Here is a 16969-nt window from a genome sequence, read left to right as displayed (position 1 = left end):
AAAATAACATTGGGAACAAGCAAAACATTTTTTAATTAGTAATTCCCTAGAATTCTGTAACCTTTTATGATTTCAATTAACAAAAAACAACCAAAACATTGATTTCAGACAATATTATATCACTTTTTAGAATACAATGAGCAAGCATGGCTTGATTGATAGGTAAAAATTTACCAAGAGATTTGAATTTGTTTCTTTGAGGAAAGAGGGCTTTATTATCTTAAAAGCAACCAAGCAGCACCAGGCAACCTTCTGGTCTGAGGAGCTTGACTGATGTAAATAAGACTAGGATTGTCTCCTCCCAAGGGAGGTAACTACCTTCAATCATTGGTTGAAACTAATAAGCTTCTGCTAGAGCCTCAAACCTTGAAACACTTCAGCATGATCCAGATTTCTGACATCTGGCTGAGAGGGCAACAGCTTCTCCCAACAGTCAGCTTTCCATTCAGAAATTTAAAAAAAGCTTTGCTGGGATCTATTGGAATTATAGTGGAACTTATAGTACCATAAATATTGTACAACAAATAAAATTTTTAAAACTAAAATATTTTAAAACCTAAATCATACCTTCAACTGTGTCAGATGACAGATTTAGGGCATTTTACTACAATATTGTTATTAACTTTTCTGCCTTGACTACCTTCTGTAAACCTAGGGGAAAGGTTGCTGGGACACTGTCCCACCTAGCTAGTGAATAGTGCTGGAGATTGTGAAGGATGCACCAGCTTGATCATATCAGCAGGGGCATAACAGCAATACAAGTTTTTAAGTTTTTTGAGTTTTAAAGGCAAACAGTGAAATTATACAATGAATGCATGGGTAGCTCTTTACAAAGGGTAAATAAGACTAGTGATAAGTCCTTCCCCATATTTTTGACAGCTTGCTTCTTAAACAAGAGAATAAGACATCTGGCATTTTTAGTATTTGTCAACTTTCATTAGTCATTAAACAAGGGATTTAAAAAAAAATTGTCATAAACCATTAGTTCCAAAAGTAGTCTTTTAGCAAAGTTAATTTAACTTTAGTATTAGCGCTTGCGTTATAATCAAGGGCATTTATTAATGAGATAATATGCAGATAACTTTGTGTGTGTGTGTGTGTGAGAGAGAGAGAGACAGACAGACAGTCGGACAGACAGTCGGACAGACAGTGTAAGTGGGAGATAATCTTGGAAGGCATTAGAATTGAGAATAACTAGGTAAAGACCTCCTGCAGAGGGGTTACTTTTCAGTTGTGTCTTACAGGAAGCCAGGAGATATTCTGAAGAAGATGATCATTCCAGAGACAGCCAGTGAAAAGACATAGTATCATATTCAAGGAACAGAAAATAGGGCAATATAACTAGATTTTCAAATGGGTGTTTTGAGAGTCAACTGGAAAGGTAGGAAGGATCTAGGTTGTCAAAGTCCAGACAGAATTTTATATTTGATCCTGGATACTGAGGAACCATTGGAATTTAGTTGAGGAATTGATGTGGGTAGATCTCTGTTTTAGGAATTCACTTTGACAGCTGAGTTAGAGGATGGATTGGGATGAAGAGAAATGAGCTAAGGACACCAATTAAAAGGCTTTTGGAAATAGTTGAGGAGTGAGGGTAATGAGCCTGTACTAGCATGGATATTGTGTGACTGGAGAGAAAAGAATGCATATATTAGATGCTGTAAAGATAAAAATCACAAGATTTTGAAGTAGATTGGATATGTGAGATGAAAACAAATGAGGATATTGGTACCTTTGATAGTAATAGGACCATTTGGAAACATGGGAGGGTTTGGAAGAAAGGAAAATGAGTTTTGTTTTGACATGTTCAGTTTGTGAAGTGATGTGGGATTGAGTTCAGGAAAGAGATTAGAACAAGGGTTCTTAATCCTTTTTTGTATAGTAGACTCCTTTGGCAGTCTTGTGAAACCCTTAGGTCCTTTTTTAGAATGTTTTTAATTGCCTAAAATACATAGAATAACAAAGGAAATTAATTTTATTAAAATGTAGTTATCAAAAAAAAAAATTAAGTTCATGAACTTCTTTTAAATCTTCCGATATAGAGAGAGAAGAAAAAGGGGGCTCAGAAATGAGCTTCGGGAAACATGATACCAACAATTGGTGAGATTGATCTAGATGAAATTCTAGCAAAGGACATGAGAAGGAAGAGTCAGGCTCATAAAAGAACTAGTAGAGAGTGGTATCACAAAAATCTAGAGAGGTGAAGGTATCCAGGAAAAGAGAATGATGAAAAATGTAAAAGGACAATGAGGATTGAAAAAAGACACGTGCATTTGTCAATTAAATCCTAATGGGAATTCAGAGAAAGTAGTGACCAATGTGGGTTGTAAAATTATTACAGGGAAACTTTTTATAAAGGGACATGGGATTTGAGTTGGATTGGAAGGTTAGAATATTATTCTACATTTGGGTAATAACATCAGTAAAGGTGAGAATAAGAATAGAAGGGAAAATTCCAATTTTAATCAATCAAATATCAGAAATAGAATAGTGAGAAATGATTTCCTGTGCATTGCTTTTTCAGATTTTGATATGACAAATGTGTTCTGTATATTCATGTACTAGTATCCCAGATCAATTTCCTTGCCCAAAATGGTTAGAAAAGAACTAACATGTCTTTTATAATTTAGAGAAGTCAGGAAACCCAGGGAATCTTTGAAACACAATTTGAACTATTATCATAAATTAACTATTTGTGTAACAGTAATGTTTTCTCTTTTTTTGTATTAAAGGTAATAAATAATGCTTGTGCAACTCAAGCCATAGTCAGTGTATTATTGAATTGTACTCACCAAGATGTCCATCTAGGGGAAACACTTTCAGAGTTTAAAGAATTTTCACAAAGTTTTGATGCTGCTGTAAGTATGTCATTTTTTACATCATTTGGGAAGTGAATTCTTATTTTAATATGCTTTATTTTAAAAATGTGTTTTAATTTTTAAAAAAATTTTAGATGAAAGGATTGGCATTAAGCAACTCAGAAGTGATTCGACAAGTTCACAACAGTTTTGCCAGGTAGTGGGAATTTAAATTATATTAAAATAATATTTTTCTATATTTCATTCCTCTCTTTAACTTTGATCTTTTCCTTGCTCTAGACAACAAATGTTTGAATTTGATGCAAAAACATCAGCAAAAGAGGAAGATGCTTTTCATTTTGTTAGTTATGTTCCTGTCAATGGAAGACTATATGAATTAGATGGATTAAGAGAAGGACCAATTGATTTAGGTAAGCGTAGTATTATAAAGTAACTAGTAACAATTTATGTCAGTTAGTTGTTTTTATCACGTGTAATCAAATCTCTTTTTGGACAGAATTTGAGGTTTCATGCTTTTTATATTTTTGTAAGTATCCATTTCAAATATTTTATCAGTTTTACTATTGTATCATGGAGCAAAATATTTCCTTGTCAGTTTTTTTGGAAATCTTTTTTTAATATATATTTTATATGAGCAATTTGATTTTCCTTTTTTAAAAGAAAATCAAATTTGCTAACTGTATTTGTTTTATTAGTGGGTTGTTTTTGTTTCCAAAAGACCAGCTCCTGGTTTTATTAATTCCATGAGTTTTTGGTTTGAAGATTTTTGCTTTGTTTCTATTAAACTCTTCTTTGATTTCCAGAGTTTCTGCTTGGATCTTTCTGCTTTATTTTTCTAGTTTTCTTAGTTGTATATCCACTTTCATCAGTTTGTTCTTCCTGTTTTTTATTGATAATAGATTGTTGATATTCAGAAATAGAAATTTTCCCTCCTCACAGACTACTTAAGATGATGTTCCCCTTATGTTTTGTTATATTGTTTCATTTTTTAGTGTTTTGGAAATTTTCTATGGCTTTTATGATTTATTTAACATACTTAGACTCTTGAGATGGATGCCATCCACATCTAGAGAGAAAACTATGGAGACTGAATGGGGATTGAAGCATATTATTTTTAGTTTTTATTTTCTTTTGCTTTTTCTCTGTGGTTTTTCCTTTGTGTCCTGCTTTTTTTCTTTTACAGCATGACAAATATGGAAACGTAGACTCTATATCTATCAATATATCACAGATTGCTTGTTGTCTTGGGGGAAGGGAGGAGAAAAGAGAGGGAAGGAGGAAAAATTTGGAACTCAAAATTTTATAAAAATGAGTGTTGAAAACTTTTTACATGTAATTTGGAGGGAAAATATTATTGAGAAAGTTATTTAGCATACACTTGTTTTTAATTCATTTTTCAAAGGCCTTTTAAGTTTAGCTCTTATTGCATTTTAATCTATAAATGATATATTTAGTATTTCTGCTTTTCTGCATTGGTGGTGAGACTTTTACAACCTCAGTATATGGATAATTTTGTAAAAAGTATCACGTACCCTGAAAAAGTATATTCGTTTCTATTCACTAATTTTTTTTTGAGATCTATCATTTTTATTTTTTGCCCAAAGTTGTCCTCAGCTCTTTAACTTTTTTCTTGTTAATCTTTTTGTTACATTTGTCTAGGTCTGGATTCCTTTACTCTGTTATAAGTTTGTTGTCTATTTGTCCCTCTGTTCAATTATTTTTTTCTTTTTTAAGTGCTTAAGGCGCTTTTTAATCAGGTTTTAGTTACCCTGCTTTTCTCTTTTTTTCACAGTTATATTTACTGTATACTTACCTGAAATTATGATTGCTACTTTTGCTTTTTTGATTCACACCTGAAACTTAATAGATTGAGGCTCCAGCTCATCTTTGATGTCTGAGTTTTTGCTTCAAGTGTTTTTCCTGTAATAAAGAACATTTTTCAACTCTGCTTCTCATTCATTCTATCAAGTTATAGTTGAGACGGTTTGTTCTGCTCACATTTAAAGTTTTGACTATTAATGTTCATTCATCCTCTTGAACTTTTCCCTATCTTTCCTTTTATTCCTACCATCACTATAATTGAGAGAAGAGCATCAAGATTCCAGTTCTCTCTACTCCTTTTTTATTTCTATAATCTTTTACTTTAGCAAACTTTATGTGAGAGAATGAGCTCCCTCCTTTTTTCTTCACTTTCTCCACAACGTAGCCTCCCATTTCTTTTATTTCCTCAGGCAATCAAGCAGAACAAAACTACTGTCAGTCTCATTTAACTTGCTTAACTCTTTTAAGATTTGTCATGAAGACGATTCTGAGAAGATACTTGTTTCTTCTTTGTATAGCATGTTAAATAAATAATCTCAATATAATTCTCTCCAATTTATGAAATATACATATTTTTCTTTTGTTTTTCTTTACTCCTGTGTTGACATTTCAAAATGTCTGTTCTGTTCTGTGGGTGGTGACGAGTTAGTTAGGACCGAACAACAGCCTCCAACATATCTTCTAAGTTTATTTTCTATGAAGTTAAAGAAATACATACTTTTTATTTAAAATCTCAGACATTTTCTAGATTTAAAATATTCTTTCTATATCTAAAATTTTTGTCATAATAGTAATGTTATTTTGTAGATTCCCAGTTTCATTAAGTACACATTTTTCAATTTTTGAACAATCCTATCTTCTTGCATTTCTTATTTCCTTTTATCTGACCAGCTGCTCATAGGCATCAAAGGCATTTGTTTAGGAAACAAAAGGTGAAACTCAAAAATAAAGTTTTCCTACCTTATTTATCACTGCTAACAGATAAGAGTCTGAAAATAGTTAGATTTGAAGTTATAAGTTGAAATCAAATTTCTGTTTTTGTATTTTTGTTTTCTTGGGTTTAGTTCTCTTTCTTAACTCTAGTCCTGATTATCACATAGCTTGAGAGTTAAAACTACTAGTTAGGGGCAGTTAGGTGATGCAATGGATAGAGCACCAGCCCTGAAGTCAGGAAGACCCGAGTTCAAATTTGGTCTCAGACACTTAATACTTCCTAGCTATGTGATGTTATGTGATCCTGGGCAAGTCACTTAACCCCAATTGCCTCAGCAAACAGTTAAAAAAAAAAAAACCAAAAAAAAAAAACCTAGTAGTAATACTGGAAAAAAATTTTTTTTTCTGCCTTCTTCCCCTCACCACTAGGTGCCACCATTGCCTGAAAAGAGATGTTTTTAAACCAAACCTGCCAAACAGTTTTGATAAAACCTTGTTTTACTTGATGCTTTCCATTTATTTTTAGGTGCATGTAATCAAGAAGATTGGATTAATGCAGTAAGGCCAGTTATAGAGAAAAGAATTCAAAAGTAAGTGTTCAACTAAATCTTGTAGGTATCAAAGTCCAGTTTTAAAAATTGGTGTAGGAGCATATCTCTTTTTTATTTTAAAAAAAAATTAATTTTAGCAAATTTAATGTCATTCAAGAATAAAATTTCTATTTTTGTAGAAATTCCTTAATTTTAAGTTATAGTGTTTATTATTTATGAGAGCAATAACAAATATGCTCTGACATAATAATGTAGTAAATAAATTTGGGTTTTGTGTAGTAATATATGATGCACAAAAATTTATCTTATAAGTTAAACTGGCTGTATGTAGTACACTTTGGGAGATAAAGTGAAGTCCTAGGAAATGAGATTGAAATTTAGTAAAATTCACCTCTATTACTCTTAAATATCTTTTGTTTGCTTGTCACCTTAAGTGACATCCTTGCTTTAAGTAGGCTAACTTTATTTAGGAATAGAATAAGAGCTAGAAATTTCAAAACGAGACGACACAAATATACGTGGACATAAACATAAGATACTATCTTGAGTCAAAGTTTTGCAAAAAAAAAAAAAAATTCTTTTAACAATAGAAAATAAGATTTCCTCTTTTTTTTCCCTGGATATTCTATCTTGCTCATTGTCATAAGGGAAATAAGTAAACAGATGTACTTAGCATCATCATGAGCATTTTGATGAAAAATATATTGGTCTAAAAGCAATTACAAATATAATCTTGTTTGGACTTCAGTTTGTCCAACTCAGATTGTGCTTGTTTGTGAATCTTTAAAGACTGCTTGCACAGGTTACTCAATTTAGGGTAATTTGGCTTGCTTTCAAAGGTAATTTTGAAATAGGTTACCATGATATTTCCTGTAATTGTGAACAATATACTCTTTTTGTTCTGTTATAATAAAATAGGAAATAATTCTCAAATCTTTTTAGATACAGTGAAGGTGAAATACGATTTAATCTGATGGCCATTGTGTCTGACAGAAAAATGATATATGAACAGAAGATAGCGGAGTTGCAAAGACAGCTTGCAGAGGTTGGTTTTCAGAATTTATGTATATTCAACTTAACAAACAATATTACTAAGTTCATATTGCACACATATGTATACTTTGGTGTTTGGAATATAAAGATTTCTCTCTCTTCAAAGATTTAAACTTTTTATTTTCCCCTCTGAGGCAATTTGGGTTAAGTAACTTGCCCAGGATCACACAGCTAGGAAGTGTTAAGTGTCTGAGGCCCGATTTGAACTCAGGTCCTCCTGATTTCAAGACTGGTACAATATCCACTGCGCCACCCTAGCTGCCCCAAGACATTTTACTATAACATATTACTTTTCTTATTATTTTCTCAGATTTAAACAGAAATGTTGTAATGGTCCATATTTTTTTAAAAAAAAACTTTTATAATAAAAAGGTTTTAACATACCATTTTTAGATTCTCTGTTTCTGATTAAAAAGGAAATTATCCATAACACTGAAAAGATGATAGAGTAGTGTGACTAAAATTAATGAAACTCATAAAAACCAGAAATATCTTTATGTACCAAATATTTTATTTCACATAAACATATTTTTGTACTTGAAAACATTACAACTTATATGTGTTGCTAAAGTACTTTTACTCAAGTTACCAGTTTTTAAATGTTAATTTCAGAGTAATTATTCTATTACATATGTAACCTTTTAAAAATGTTAACTGTGTTAATGCTTAATCATTAATTTTGCTGTTTTTTTTTTTTTTTTTTTTTACAAGGAGGAACCGATGGATACAGATCAGAGTAGTAATATGTTAAGTACCATTCAGTCAGAAGTTGCCAAACATCAGATGCTAATTGAAGAAGAAATTCAGAAATTAAAAAGATACAAGGTATGCTTCTTTTAAAATTATTTCAAGATTTTAAATTGTGTTTTTTCTCTCTAGCTCTGCCTTCCTTTACCTTTTTTGGTTTCAATCCTTCTCCTTATCTACAAAAATTCCTCATTGTTGGGTTTTTGAAGACAATGTCAATAGATTGCAAACTCTTTCAGATTCTGCCAAGTTGGACAGGCTTTAGGTACAGATCTAGATTGTGTCTACTCTCCATCTGCAAAACTTGCTAATAACAGAAACGTGGCCAATACACCAGCTGGTTAGTTTATTGGTAATTCTCAACTATGAACTAAATAGAAAGTGGTGTTCCATCCTATTTGCCATGTATGTGAAGAAATAAGCTATAATAAAGTGAAGAAACCTTACTTATATGAAGGAATAAAATCAGAATCTTTGATACACCTGTAGAGCCATCAGGTTCTGCTAGGTATCAATGATAACTGAATAATCACATGTAAATAAAGATAGCTACTTTGAAGACAGTATGAAGTGAACTGAACTGACTTTCTGATCCTAGTCTTGGAGAATGAGAAGAAAGAAAAGTATCAGTAAAAGCAGTCTCTTTAAAAAGATCAAGAAGATTTTTGAAAATAGTGTTTTAGCTGTAACAATCCTCTGTGTGTGTGTGTGTGTGTGTGTGTGTGTGTGTGTGTGTGTTATGTGTACACAATGTATGGTTTTTATTCAGCATCTAGATTATTACTGTGAACTGCAGTGAATTGGATTCTGTAAATGAGATTATGATTTTATAGTCCAATTTAGTAATTTCATTTGACAAATGTTTAACAAATACCTTCTATATATACACACTGCATTGTCTTGAGTTTGGGAGTTGAAACCCTGCATATTCTTAAGGAGCTTACAGCTTAATAATGTTATAAACCAAATTACAATAATACAGATTGTGATATTTTAATTCCTAGTAAAGTCTTACTCTAGTACTTCATCACAACACAGAGATGTTCGTGCTTTTTCAAAGACTTTGTAATTGGAATGTAGAATTCTACCATCTTGGAAAGGCCATGAAGATAGATTCAGTGATGAAGGACCAGTCTAGTTTTGGGCAGGGTAGAATGAAGGACAAAATGCCGATTAGTTAATTACTACCGAAACTGATAGGAATATTCAGTTTTCAAGTTCCAGTTAGAGAGTGATAGATAATGTGAGAGTTTATGCCTTAGATAAATTTACTTCAGTTTATTGTCTTGGGCCTTTGGGGAGAAGAATCTGAAATAGTTGTGAGATTTTCCATAAGCTCAGATCCAGGTGAATTTAGTTTATCATGGTATAATAATGGAATGAAGTAATTTATCTGTAATTGTCACTGGATTTGTGTATTTAAGCTTACTCTTGAAGAGCCATATTGTTGACATTCTACATTTTGTTTCTATTTCCTTTTTGAAAAGATAAGTCATAAAAAAAATTTGAATTTAAGCCTTTGGTTGATGCTTTTGGCTTTCCCTTAATTCAATATTTGTCCTGTTATCAGTGCAGTTTCATTTTAATTTTTCTGTTTTTGTTGATAGCGAATAAACATTTCCCAAAACCAAAATGGAATGGCATACATTTTTTTTAAGATATGAGGTTAATCTCAGAATTGAGAGACACTTGGATCATTTGAAACTCTTATTTCTGTCTATTCCTCCAAACTTTACTTGTTCTAAGTTGGCATTCATCCTTAACTTTTCTCTTTTTATCTCCCACATCCACATATTTTCCAAATTTTTATTGATTATTGATTTATCTCTAATACATTGCTTAAAACATTATCTGCCACTATGCTACTACAATTATATAAGAAAGGGCAGCTAGGTGGCACAGTGGATAGAGCACCTGCCCTTAAGTCAGGAGGACCTGCCTTCAAATCTGACCTCAGTCACTTAATACTTCCTAGCTGTGTGCCCTTGGGCAAGTCACTTAACCTCCATTGCTTCTGGTATATATATATCAGAAAGTGTGAAATTAGTACTTTGTAAAAGACTTAATAAGAATATTAAATTCATTTTTTAAAAATATAAACTAGAATGCTGTATTTCTGAATGAGGTATGTAGATTCATATGATTTGACAAAGTTTTTATTTCTTTGTAAAAATGTAATGCCTGGTGTAGGATCTATTTTCTCTGTTGGTACTTATTTCTTGAATGCTATTTCTATAAGGTTACTTAAAATTTAGTATGGAGAAGATAATATTTTGCAGTGTTTTTGATTCATTTGCAGATTGAAAATATTAGAAGAAAGCATAATTATCTGCCTTTCATCATGGAGCTATTAAAGACTTTAGCAGAACACCAGCAGTTAATACCATTAGTAGAAAAGGTAAGTTATGATTATTTATTAGGTTTATCAAAATTTATTTGAAATCTTAATTTTGGCAAGTATTTAAATTTTATTAGTCATTTAAATTTCATGGTTTTGCTTTTAGTTAGGATAACACAACATGTAATAGTTATAGTTGAGAGAATAGAAAAACTTTTTTTTTCCACTTTTGAAGTTTTCATATTTTTTGAATTTCTAGTATTGAGTTCTAAGATTTAATTGAAAAATTAGTTTTCTATATGTCTTGTTCTTTGATGAAAAATGATTTTCATGGTGCAATTGTTTGTTCTTAAACAGTTGCTGGGAACTGAACATTGTTTTCTGGGGTTCCCTCCTGTAGAATTCAAACTCCTTGAGGCTGGGAACTTTTTTGGTTTTGTTTCTTTTTACTAGATACACATTCTGTTTAACAAGCAAGATTGGTCATAAAAGATTGTTATTACCACTTTAAAAAAAAAAAAAAAAAAAAAGTTGAGTTAGAATGTAATTGCCTTCCCATCCTGAATACTCTTCTCTTCTACATTGGTTTCTTCCTGACACTGTTATCTCCTGTCCAAATCATCTCCTCCTTTGTGGAATCATTCTTCATCTCCGGCCTATTAGGTGTGGTTAATACTATTAGGTTCTTTAATACTATGTTTTTAATCTTTCATGTTTTCTCTCTTGGCTACCTTATCAGTTCTGATGGGTTCAATTTTCATCTCTACAGATCTAAACATTTTTCTCTTCAGCTCAACTTCCTGTTAAATATATCAGTCTATAGATACAGCTTCCTATAGACATCTCACCATTTTATACCATAAATCTCAAAGTCAATATGTCAGAAATGAAACTTCTTTCCAGCCATGCCTTTTCCAAACTTCCTTATTTCTTTTGAGAGTAGCATCATCTTCCCATTCACTGGGAAGCTCCTTCCCCTCTCCATCGCCACGGTTTTGGACAGTTGCAAAGCTTCATGGGTTCTTTCTACCTATTTCAAACATATTCCAATCCAAGTAACACTGCTACTACCCAGATTCAGGTCCTTATTACACTGTTGTAATAACATTCTAGTTACTGTTCCTGCTTCCAAGTGGTTTTCTCCTGAACATCCACTTAGCTGTCCAAATTATCTTCCTTAAGATTTCAGTATGATTGTGTCATTTCATTTAAAGAAAAGTTTTAGTAGTATTCCATTTGTGCCTTTAGGACAAAATATAAATACTTATTACTGTTTCTTACTGTTTCATCTTTATAAATTTATTTCACGTTACCTTTCACATACTCTATTCCAGCCAAACTGGCCTACAGTCTATTCCCAATACTTGGCATTATATCTCTAGACTTTGGGCCTTTGCTCAAGCCTGAAATGTTTGTCCTTCTCATCTATTTTTCTTAGAATCCTTGTTTCCTTAAACTCTCTGCTCATGTTCTTTCTCCTTTGCAAAGCATTTTTAGATCTCTTTTTGTTTGTTTTAAATTTTCGAATTATCTTCATTTACTTAACCTATGAACATGTTATATTTTCAGGAAGCATAATTTCCTGAAGGACAGGAACAATAATTTTTCTTTCATATTTCTTTGTATTAAGCAAACAGGTGCTTAATGCTGTTTATTGAATCAATGAACTTGCCCAAACAGCACCTAGTATTTTAGGTGTTATAGCACAGTGATTTTGTATGAATTTCCAGAATGAACTGAGGAAGCACTAAACCTGGAATCAGGAAGATTTGAATCAAACTGTTACACACTTCAGACACTTAGTGGCTTTGTGAGCCTGGGCAAGTTGCTCAGCCTCAGTTTTCTCAACTGGAAACTAGGGGATAATAATAGTAGCCAGCTCTCGTGATTGTTATGAGTAGCAAATAAGGTAATAGTAGTAAAGTGTTTAGCACATTGCCTGGTGCACTTTGAGCACTTAATAAATGCTTGTTCTCTTCCCCTTTCTCTCACACAGCAGTAAATTTGAGCACCATAGGTAAAATATACTATTGTTCTGTTTAAACTTAGAAAACATGATTTTGTTTGACTTGTAACACATTATCCATACTTAAAATAAAGTTAGGGAGCTTACTCTTCTACATTGTTTTTAAGTTGAGGAATCTTTTTGTATAGAAAGCTTTCTTTAATCATGTTGTTATTTTGCTATTTTATTTAATAATTCAGATTTAGCTTCTTTCTGTTTAAGTTGCATAGTAGAAAATTGTTTCTTAATTTTTATTTTTCAGAATCTGCACTGAAGTATATTTCCTTCATATACTTTTTTTAATGACATTGAAGTAAATTTTAATTTAATCAGAATTTGAGCAATTAGAAAAATCAAAGATTACTTTTGTGAGGGAAAAATACACTTGATAAACATAAGTATTGGGATAATTTTTAAGCCATTTTTAGCAGCATTTCATGCAAGAGTACGCAATGTGATTTTTAAAAATAAGGTTCCTAATAGCACAAAACATTATATTATGTTCAGTGTAGTTTTAGTGTTATTATATATGTATATGCTCCTGTTGATGAAAATATTAAAACATCATTTTCCCTTTTGGTTAGTTATATTGGTAGAGTGGAAACTTGAGTTCAAATTCTATCTCATATTAACTGTATGGTCATGGGCAAGTCATTTAACTGAGCCTCCGTTTCCTTATATATAAGGATAGTAATCCATTTGGAACTATCCTTATTAAATCTTAATAGTAGGTCATGTTTATATCAGACTTCATAACTCTTGAAGCAGTATATAAATGTCAATTACTAATATTATTATAATTGAAAGACTTAATGTATTTATGAAGCAAGCTATTCTTGGCATCAAAGTTGAAAGGTCAGTTTCAAATAGAAAGGCGTCAGAAATCAAATAAAATCTTATGTGGTTTCTGCTTAACAATGAAGGAAATGGGCTTTATAAATCATTTCATAGAAATGTTCATATGGCTTAATAACATTTCAACAAAGGTAACATGCCCTAAAATTAAATAAATTGTGAGAAAAATTTTTCCAAGTTATAAGGGAAAATCTCAATTGTAGCTTTTAAATTTGTGTCATAGTCTGTCTTTTAATTTCTAGGCAAAAGAAAAACAGAATGCGAAGAAAGCTCAGGAAACCAAATAAAGAGGATGCTTGATGGAAGATGTTTCTGATCTTTGATGAAAAAAAAATAAGTATACAGGACTTTTAACAACATCTTTTATGGTCCAGCGCACGTTTGACAATAGTAACAATGTCTCACCTTAAATGCATGGATTCATACAATCTTTTCCCCTTACCTGCATCATGTGCATGTAGTGCATATTAAGTAAAAGTGGTATTTAGAGTTGCTTGACCAAATTCCATTATTTTATGTTTATATCTGAATTCCTGATAGCTTCTCTGAAAATAGAACTACTGTAATGCACCTGAAATGCACAAGTGATATTCTTCTAAACTGTTCCTAATTTATCTTTTAGGCTTTTGTCCCCACAAATAAAGATTAAGATTTATAATAAAACAGAAAAATGCTACACCTTAATGTAATAATATTTGGATCATTTTTGCTTTCTTAAATCTCATCATTAATGGAACAGTTTGGTACATCTCTTTCTCTTTGGTACTTATTATTTGGAAGTTTTAAATAGAATTTTATTTTTTGTTTTCTATGCTTTGTAGTTGGTAATATTTTAATTATAAAACCCATTTTAAAAAAAGTGTAATACCTAAGGATTTCCATTTCTATCAGTGGAAAAAATAATAAATAGTCCATTTTTATTTTGGGAAACTTTAAATGCTTTGGGGAAAGTTATTTTTGTGGAACATGTGAGTATCATGTACTTTAAAGCATATTTTTTTCTTAATGACAGTCATATTTTATATTTTAAAATTTTCACATTTTGGCCATGCTATTTTTTAAACTGGTACTCTGTTCTGAAATTGTTTTTTAAATCTGGTGATCTCTTACACATCAGAGGAATTTCTTTAAAATGGGGGTGTAGGTAGAGACCAATATGATCTTCCATTTAAAAAATAAATAAATAAAAAGATGGTTCAACCAATGCTTGGAGTGCCCTTTAAAACCCTTTTGTAATATGGGGCTTCATCAAATTGTACTTCATGTCATACTTGTCATGTTCACAATTGAAATCTCATAAATCCTATTTATATAAAAGGAAATTCCAATTTGCTTTGTGAATTAGGCCCATTACTAATGTGAATTTTCAAAGGATGTTCCTGTTTTAGGAAATACCTCACCGTAATGATTATATTACTTTAAAATTTGGCGAGATATAAATAAAACAACTTAATGACAGTTTTTTCTCTGTGCATAATTTACTAATTTTAAGACAAAAGAGCAGCAAGACTCTCTCCACTCTTGTCTGTCTTCTAGTCTGACTGTGTTCTTGCCTCAATAGTCACTAAACTCAAATAGTTCCCAGTTGCTTCAAAGATAAAATACACATTTCTCTTTTAAAGCCTCACACCATGAACTCAACCTTACATCACTCTTTCTTGTAGTCTTACCAGATAAACTGTTCTTGCCATTCATTTCCTATTGTACTTTATCTCCTATTTCTGTCCTTTTCATTGGCTATACTCTGTGCCTAGAATACTCTCCCTTCTAACCTCTACCTTGTAGGATCTTGAACTTCCTTCAAGATTTAGCTTAAGTATTATCTTCACAAATCCTTTCCTAATTGCCACAACTGCTTCTGTTTATGCTATATTCCCTAAACTATCACTTTTATAAGGTTTTTATTCTGTTTGTATGTGTATAGTCACTCATGATAGAATGTAAGCTACTTGAAAGAAACTTTGTTTCCCCAGCACAGTGTCTTATCACATAATAGTACCTTAATATTTGTTGATAGATGCCTAAAAATCAGTAAATCTGGGATTAAAATCCAGGTCATCTGACCCTAAATCTACTTTTTTCATTGTACCACATTGCCCTGGTCAGTTGGGTAGCATACTATCTTTGAAAAGTAACTAGTTTTCTTTATAAAAATTTTTTAGATGCCATAATAATTTTTATTTTATTTTATTCAGCTATCCTTTAAGCCTTTACTATAAGAAAAGTACTTTTCTAGGGTTTAAGATGCCTAAAAGATGTTTGCATTAAAATGGGGGGAATTGAGAGAGAGAACACTTAACAGTGGGGAAGGAGGAGATAATTATTTTTATAAACCATGAAAAAAGAGATTCTAAGAGGCAGAAAAAGAAATGCATTTCAGGTATGGGAAATGGAATAAGAGAAAGCATAGAGGTAAGATTTGACCTTTCAATTTCTTATTAATGGTACAATATGCCTGGAACATATATAGGATGGGGAATAGTGAAATAAGAGTGGAAATTAAGGTCATTGCTGGATCATGGATGATTTCAAATGCCAAGGCAAGAAATTTGTATTTTATCATATAGATAAAAAGTTTTTGAGTGGGAGAATAAAATGAACAGACATGTCTTTGGAAGATAATTTTGCCAGCTGTGTGGAAGATGAATTGGAAAGGGAAGAGATTAGATGCAGAGAAACCAATTATGAAGCATTTTAATAGTCCTAGTAGGAGCTAAGATAAAGGCACTATGGAGAGAAGGGAATATAGAGCAAACCTTGAAGAGTTTTTGGGGTCCATGGATAGGTTTCAGAGGGATTTATGAACTTTGATGGGAAAAGATTCCATCTTTTTTTCCCTTAGCAACTAAAATTGATCATTTCCTTCGATTATGTATTGGCAAAAAATATGACTGTCACCAGTATCTTTGTCAACAGATATTTTCCCATCACATTATAGAATAGAGATCTCAAAATATTGTTAACGCTCCACTACTACAAAGTTGCTGTGGTAAGAATAATGCACTTAAACTATGGAAGCTTTGATTCTATTTGCAACAATATATTTTTGCAAATAGGAATTTTTAACACTTGTAACCTTCAAAAAAAAATTGAAATTGGTTAGATATCTAACATAGTTGTTACCATGTCAAACTGTTTCATGTCTTTATTTAAACTAAACAGCAACTGCTTTCATGCCGATGTCTAAAAATAAAATTTAACTTTAATTAGCTTATATTGTAAATGTATAGTCTTATTTAACAACTTAACAAATACATTACTATATTAACATTTTCTTTTTAATTAAAGTTCTTCATTCTCAAAACATATGCATGGATAACTTTCCAACACTAATCCCTTCAAAACCCTGCTCCAATTTCCCCCCCTTTCTCCTAGACGGCAAGTAATCCAATATATGTAAAACATGGTAAAGAGATATATTAAATTCAATATATGCATACATATTTTTACAATTATCTTGCTGCACAAGAAAAATGGAATCAAAAAGGAAAAAAATTGAGAGAAAATAAAATGCAAACAAGCAACAACAAAAAGAGTAAAATGCTATGTTGTGATCCACACTCGGTTCCCATGGTTCTCTCTCTGGGTGTAGATGGTTCTCTACATCTCAAGAGTATTGGAATTGGTCTGAATTACTTCATTGTTGAAGAAAACCACATCCATCAGAATTGATCATCATATAACCTTGTAGCCATGTACAATGATCTCCTGGTTCTACTCATTTCACTTAGCAGAACTTAGTTCATGTAAATCTCTCCAGGCCTCTCTGAAATCATCCTGCTGGTCATTTCTTGTGGAATAATAATATTCCATAAAATTCATATACCATAACTTATTCAGCCATCCT

At 31.6% G+C, this 16969-nt stretch overlaps 1 protein-coding gene across 3 annotated transcripts in view; it reads left to right on the top strand.

The window, feature by feature from the left end:
* Window positions 1-14326, top strand: part of UCHL5 (ubiquitin C-terminal hydrolase L5) — a 35995-nt gene extending 21669 nt beyond the window's left edge. Inside the window, exons 3-10 of one of the 3 annotated variants that reach the window (XM_031937057.1) lie at window positions 2733-2858; window positions 2954-3015; window positions 3099-3229; window positions 6100-6163; window positions 7067-7169; window positions 7889-8002; window positions 10224-10322; window positions 13365-14326. In XM_031937057.1, the coding sequence (XP_031792917.1) occupies window positions 2733-2858; window positions 2954-3015; window positions 3099-3229; window positions 6100-6163; window positions 7067-7169; window positions 7889-8002; window positions 10224-10322; window positions 13365-13409 (744 nt within the window). In that variant the 3' untranslated portion in view covers window positions 13410-14326. Of the gene's footprint in view, window positions 1-2732; window positions 2859-2953; window positions 3016-3098; window positions 3230-6099; window positions 6164-7066; window positions 7170-7888; window positions 8003-10203; window positions 10323-13364 lie in introns of those variants that run through there. The other 2 variants (XM_031937056.1, XM_031937058.1) reach the window with 2 other exon arrangements.
* Window positions 14327-16969: the final 2643 nt, after the last annotated feature.

The sequence above is a fragment of the Sarcophilus harrisii genome, chromosome 4 (assembly GCF_902635505.1).
Source record: "Sarcophilus harrisii chromosome 4, mSarHar1.11, whole genome shotgun sequence".
In the NCBI taxonomy this organism is placed as follows: domain Eukaryota; kingdom Metazoa; phylum Chordata; class Mammalia; order Dasyuromorphia; family Dasyuridae; genus Sarcophilus; species Sarcophilus harrisii.
Note: the sequence above shows the minus strand (reverse complement) of the source record. Positions and strands in the feature narration are given on the sequence as shown.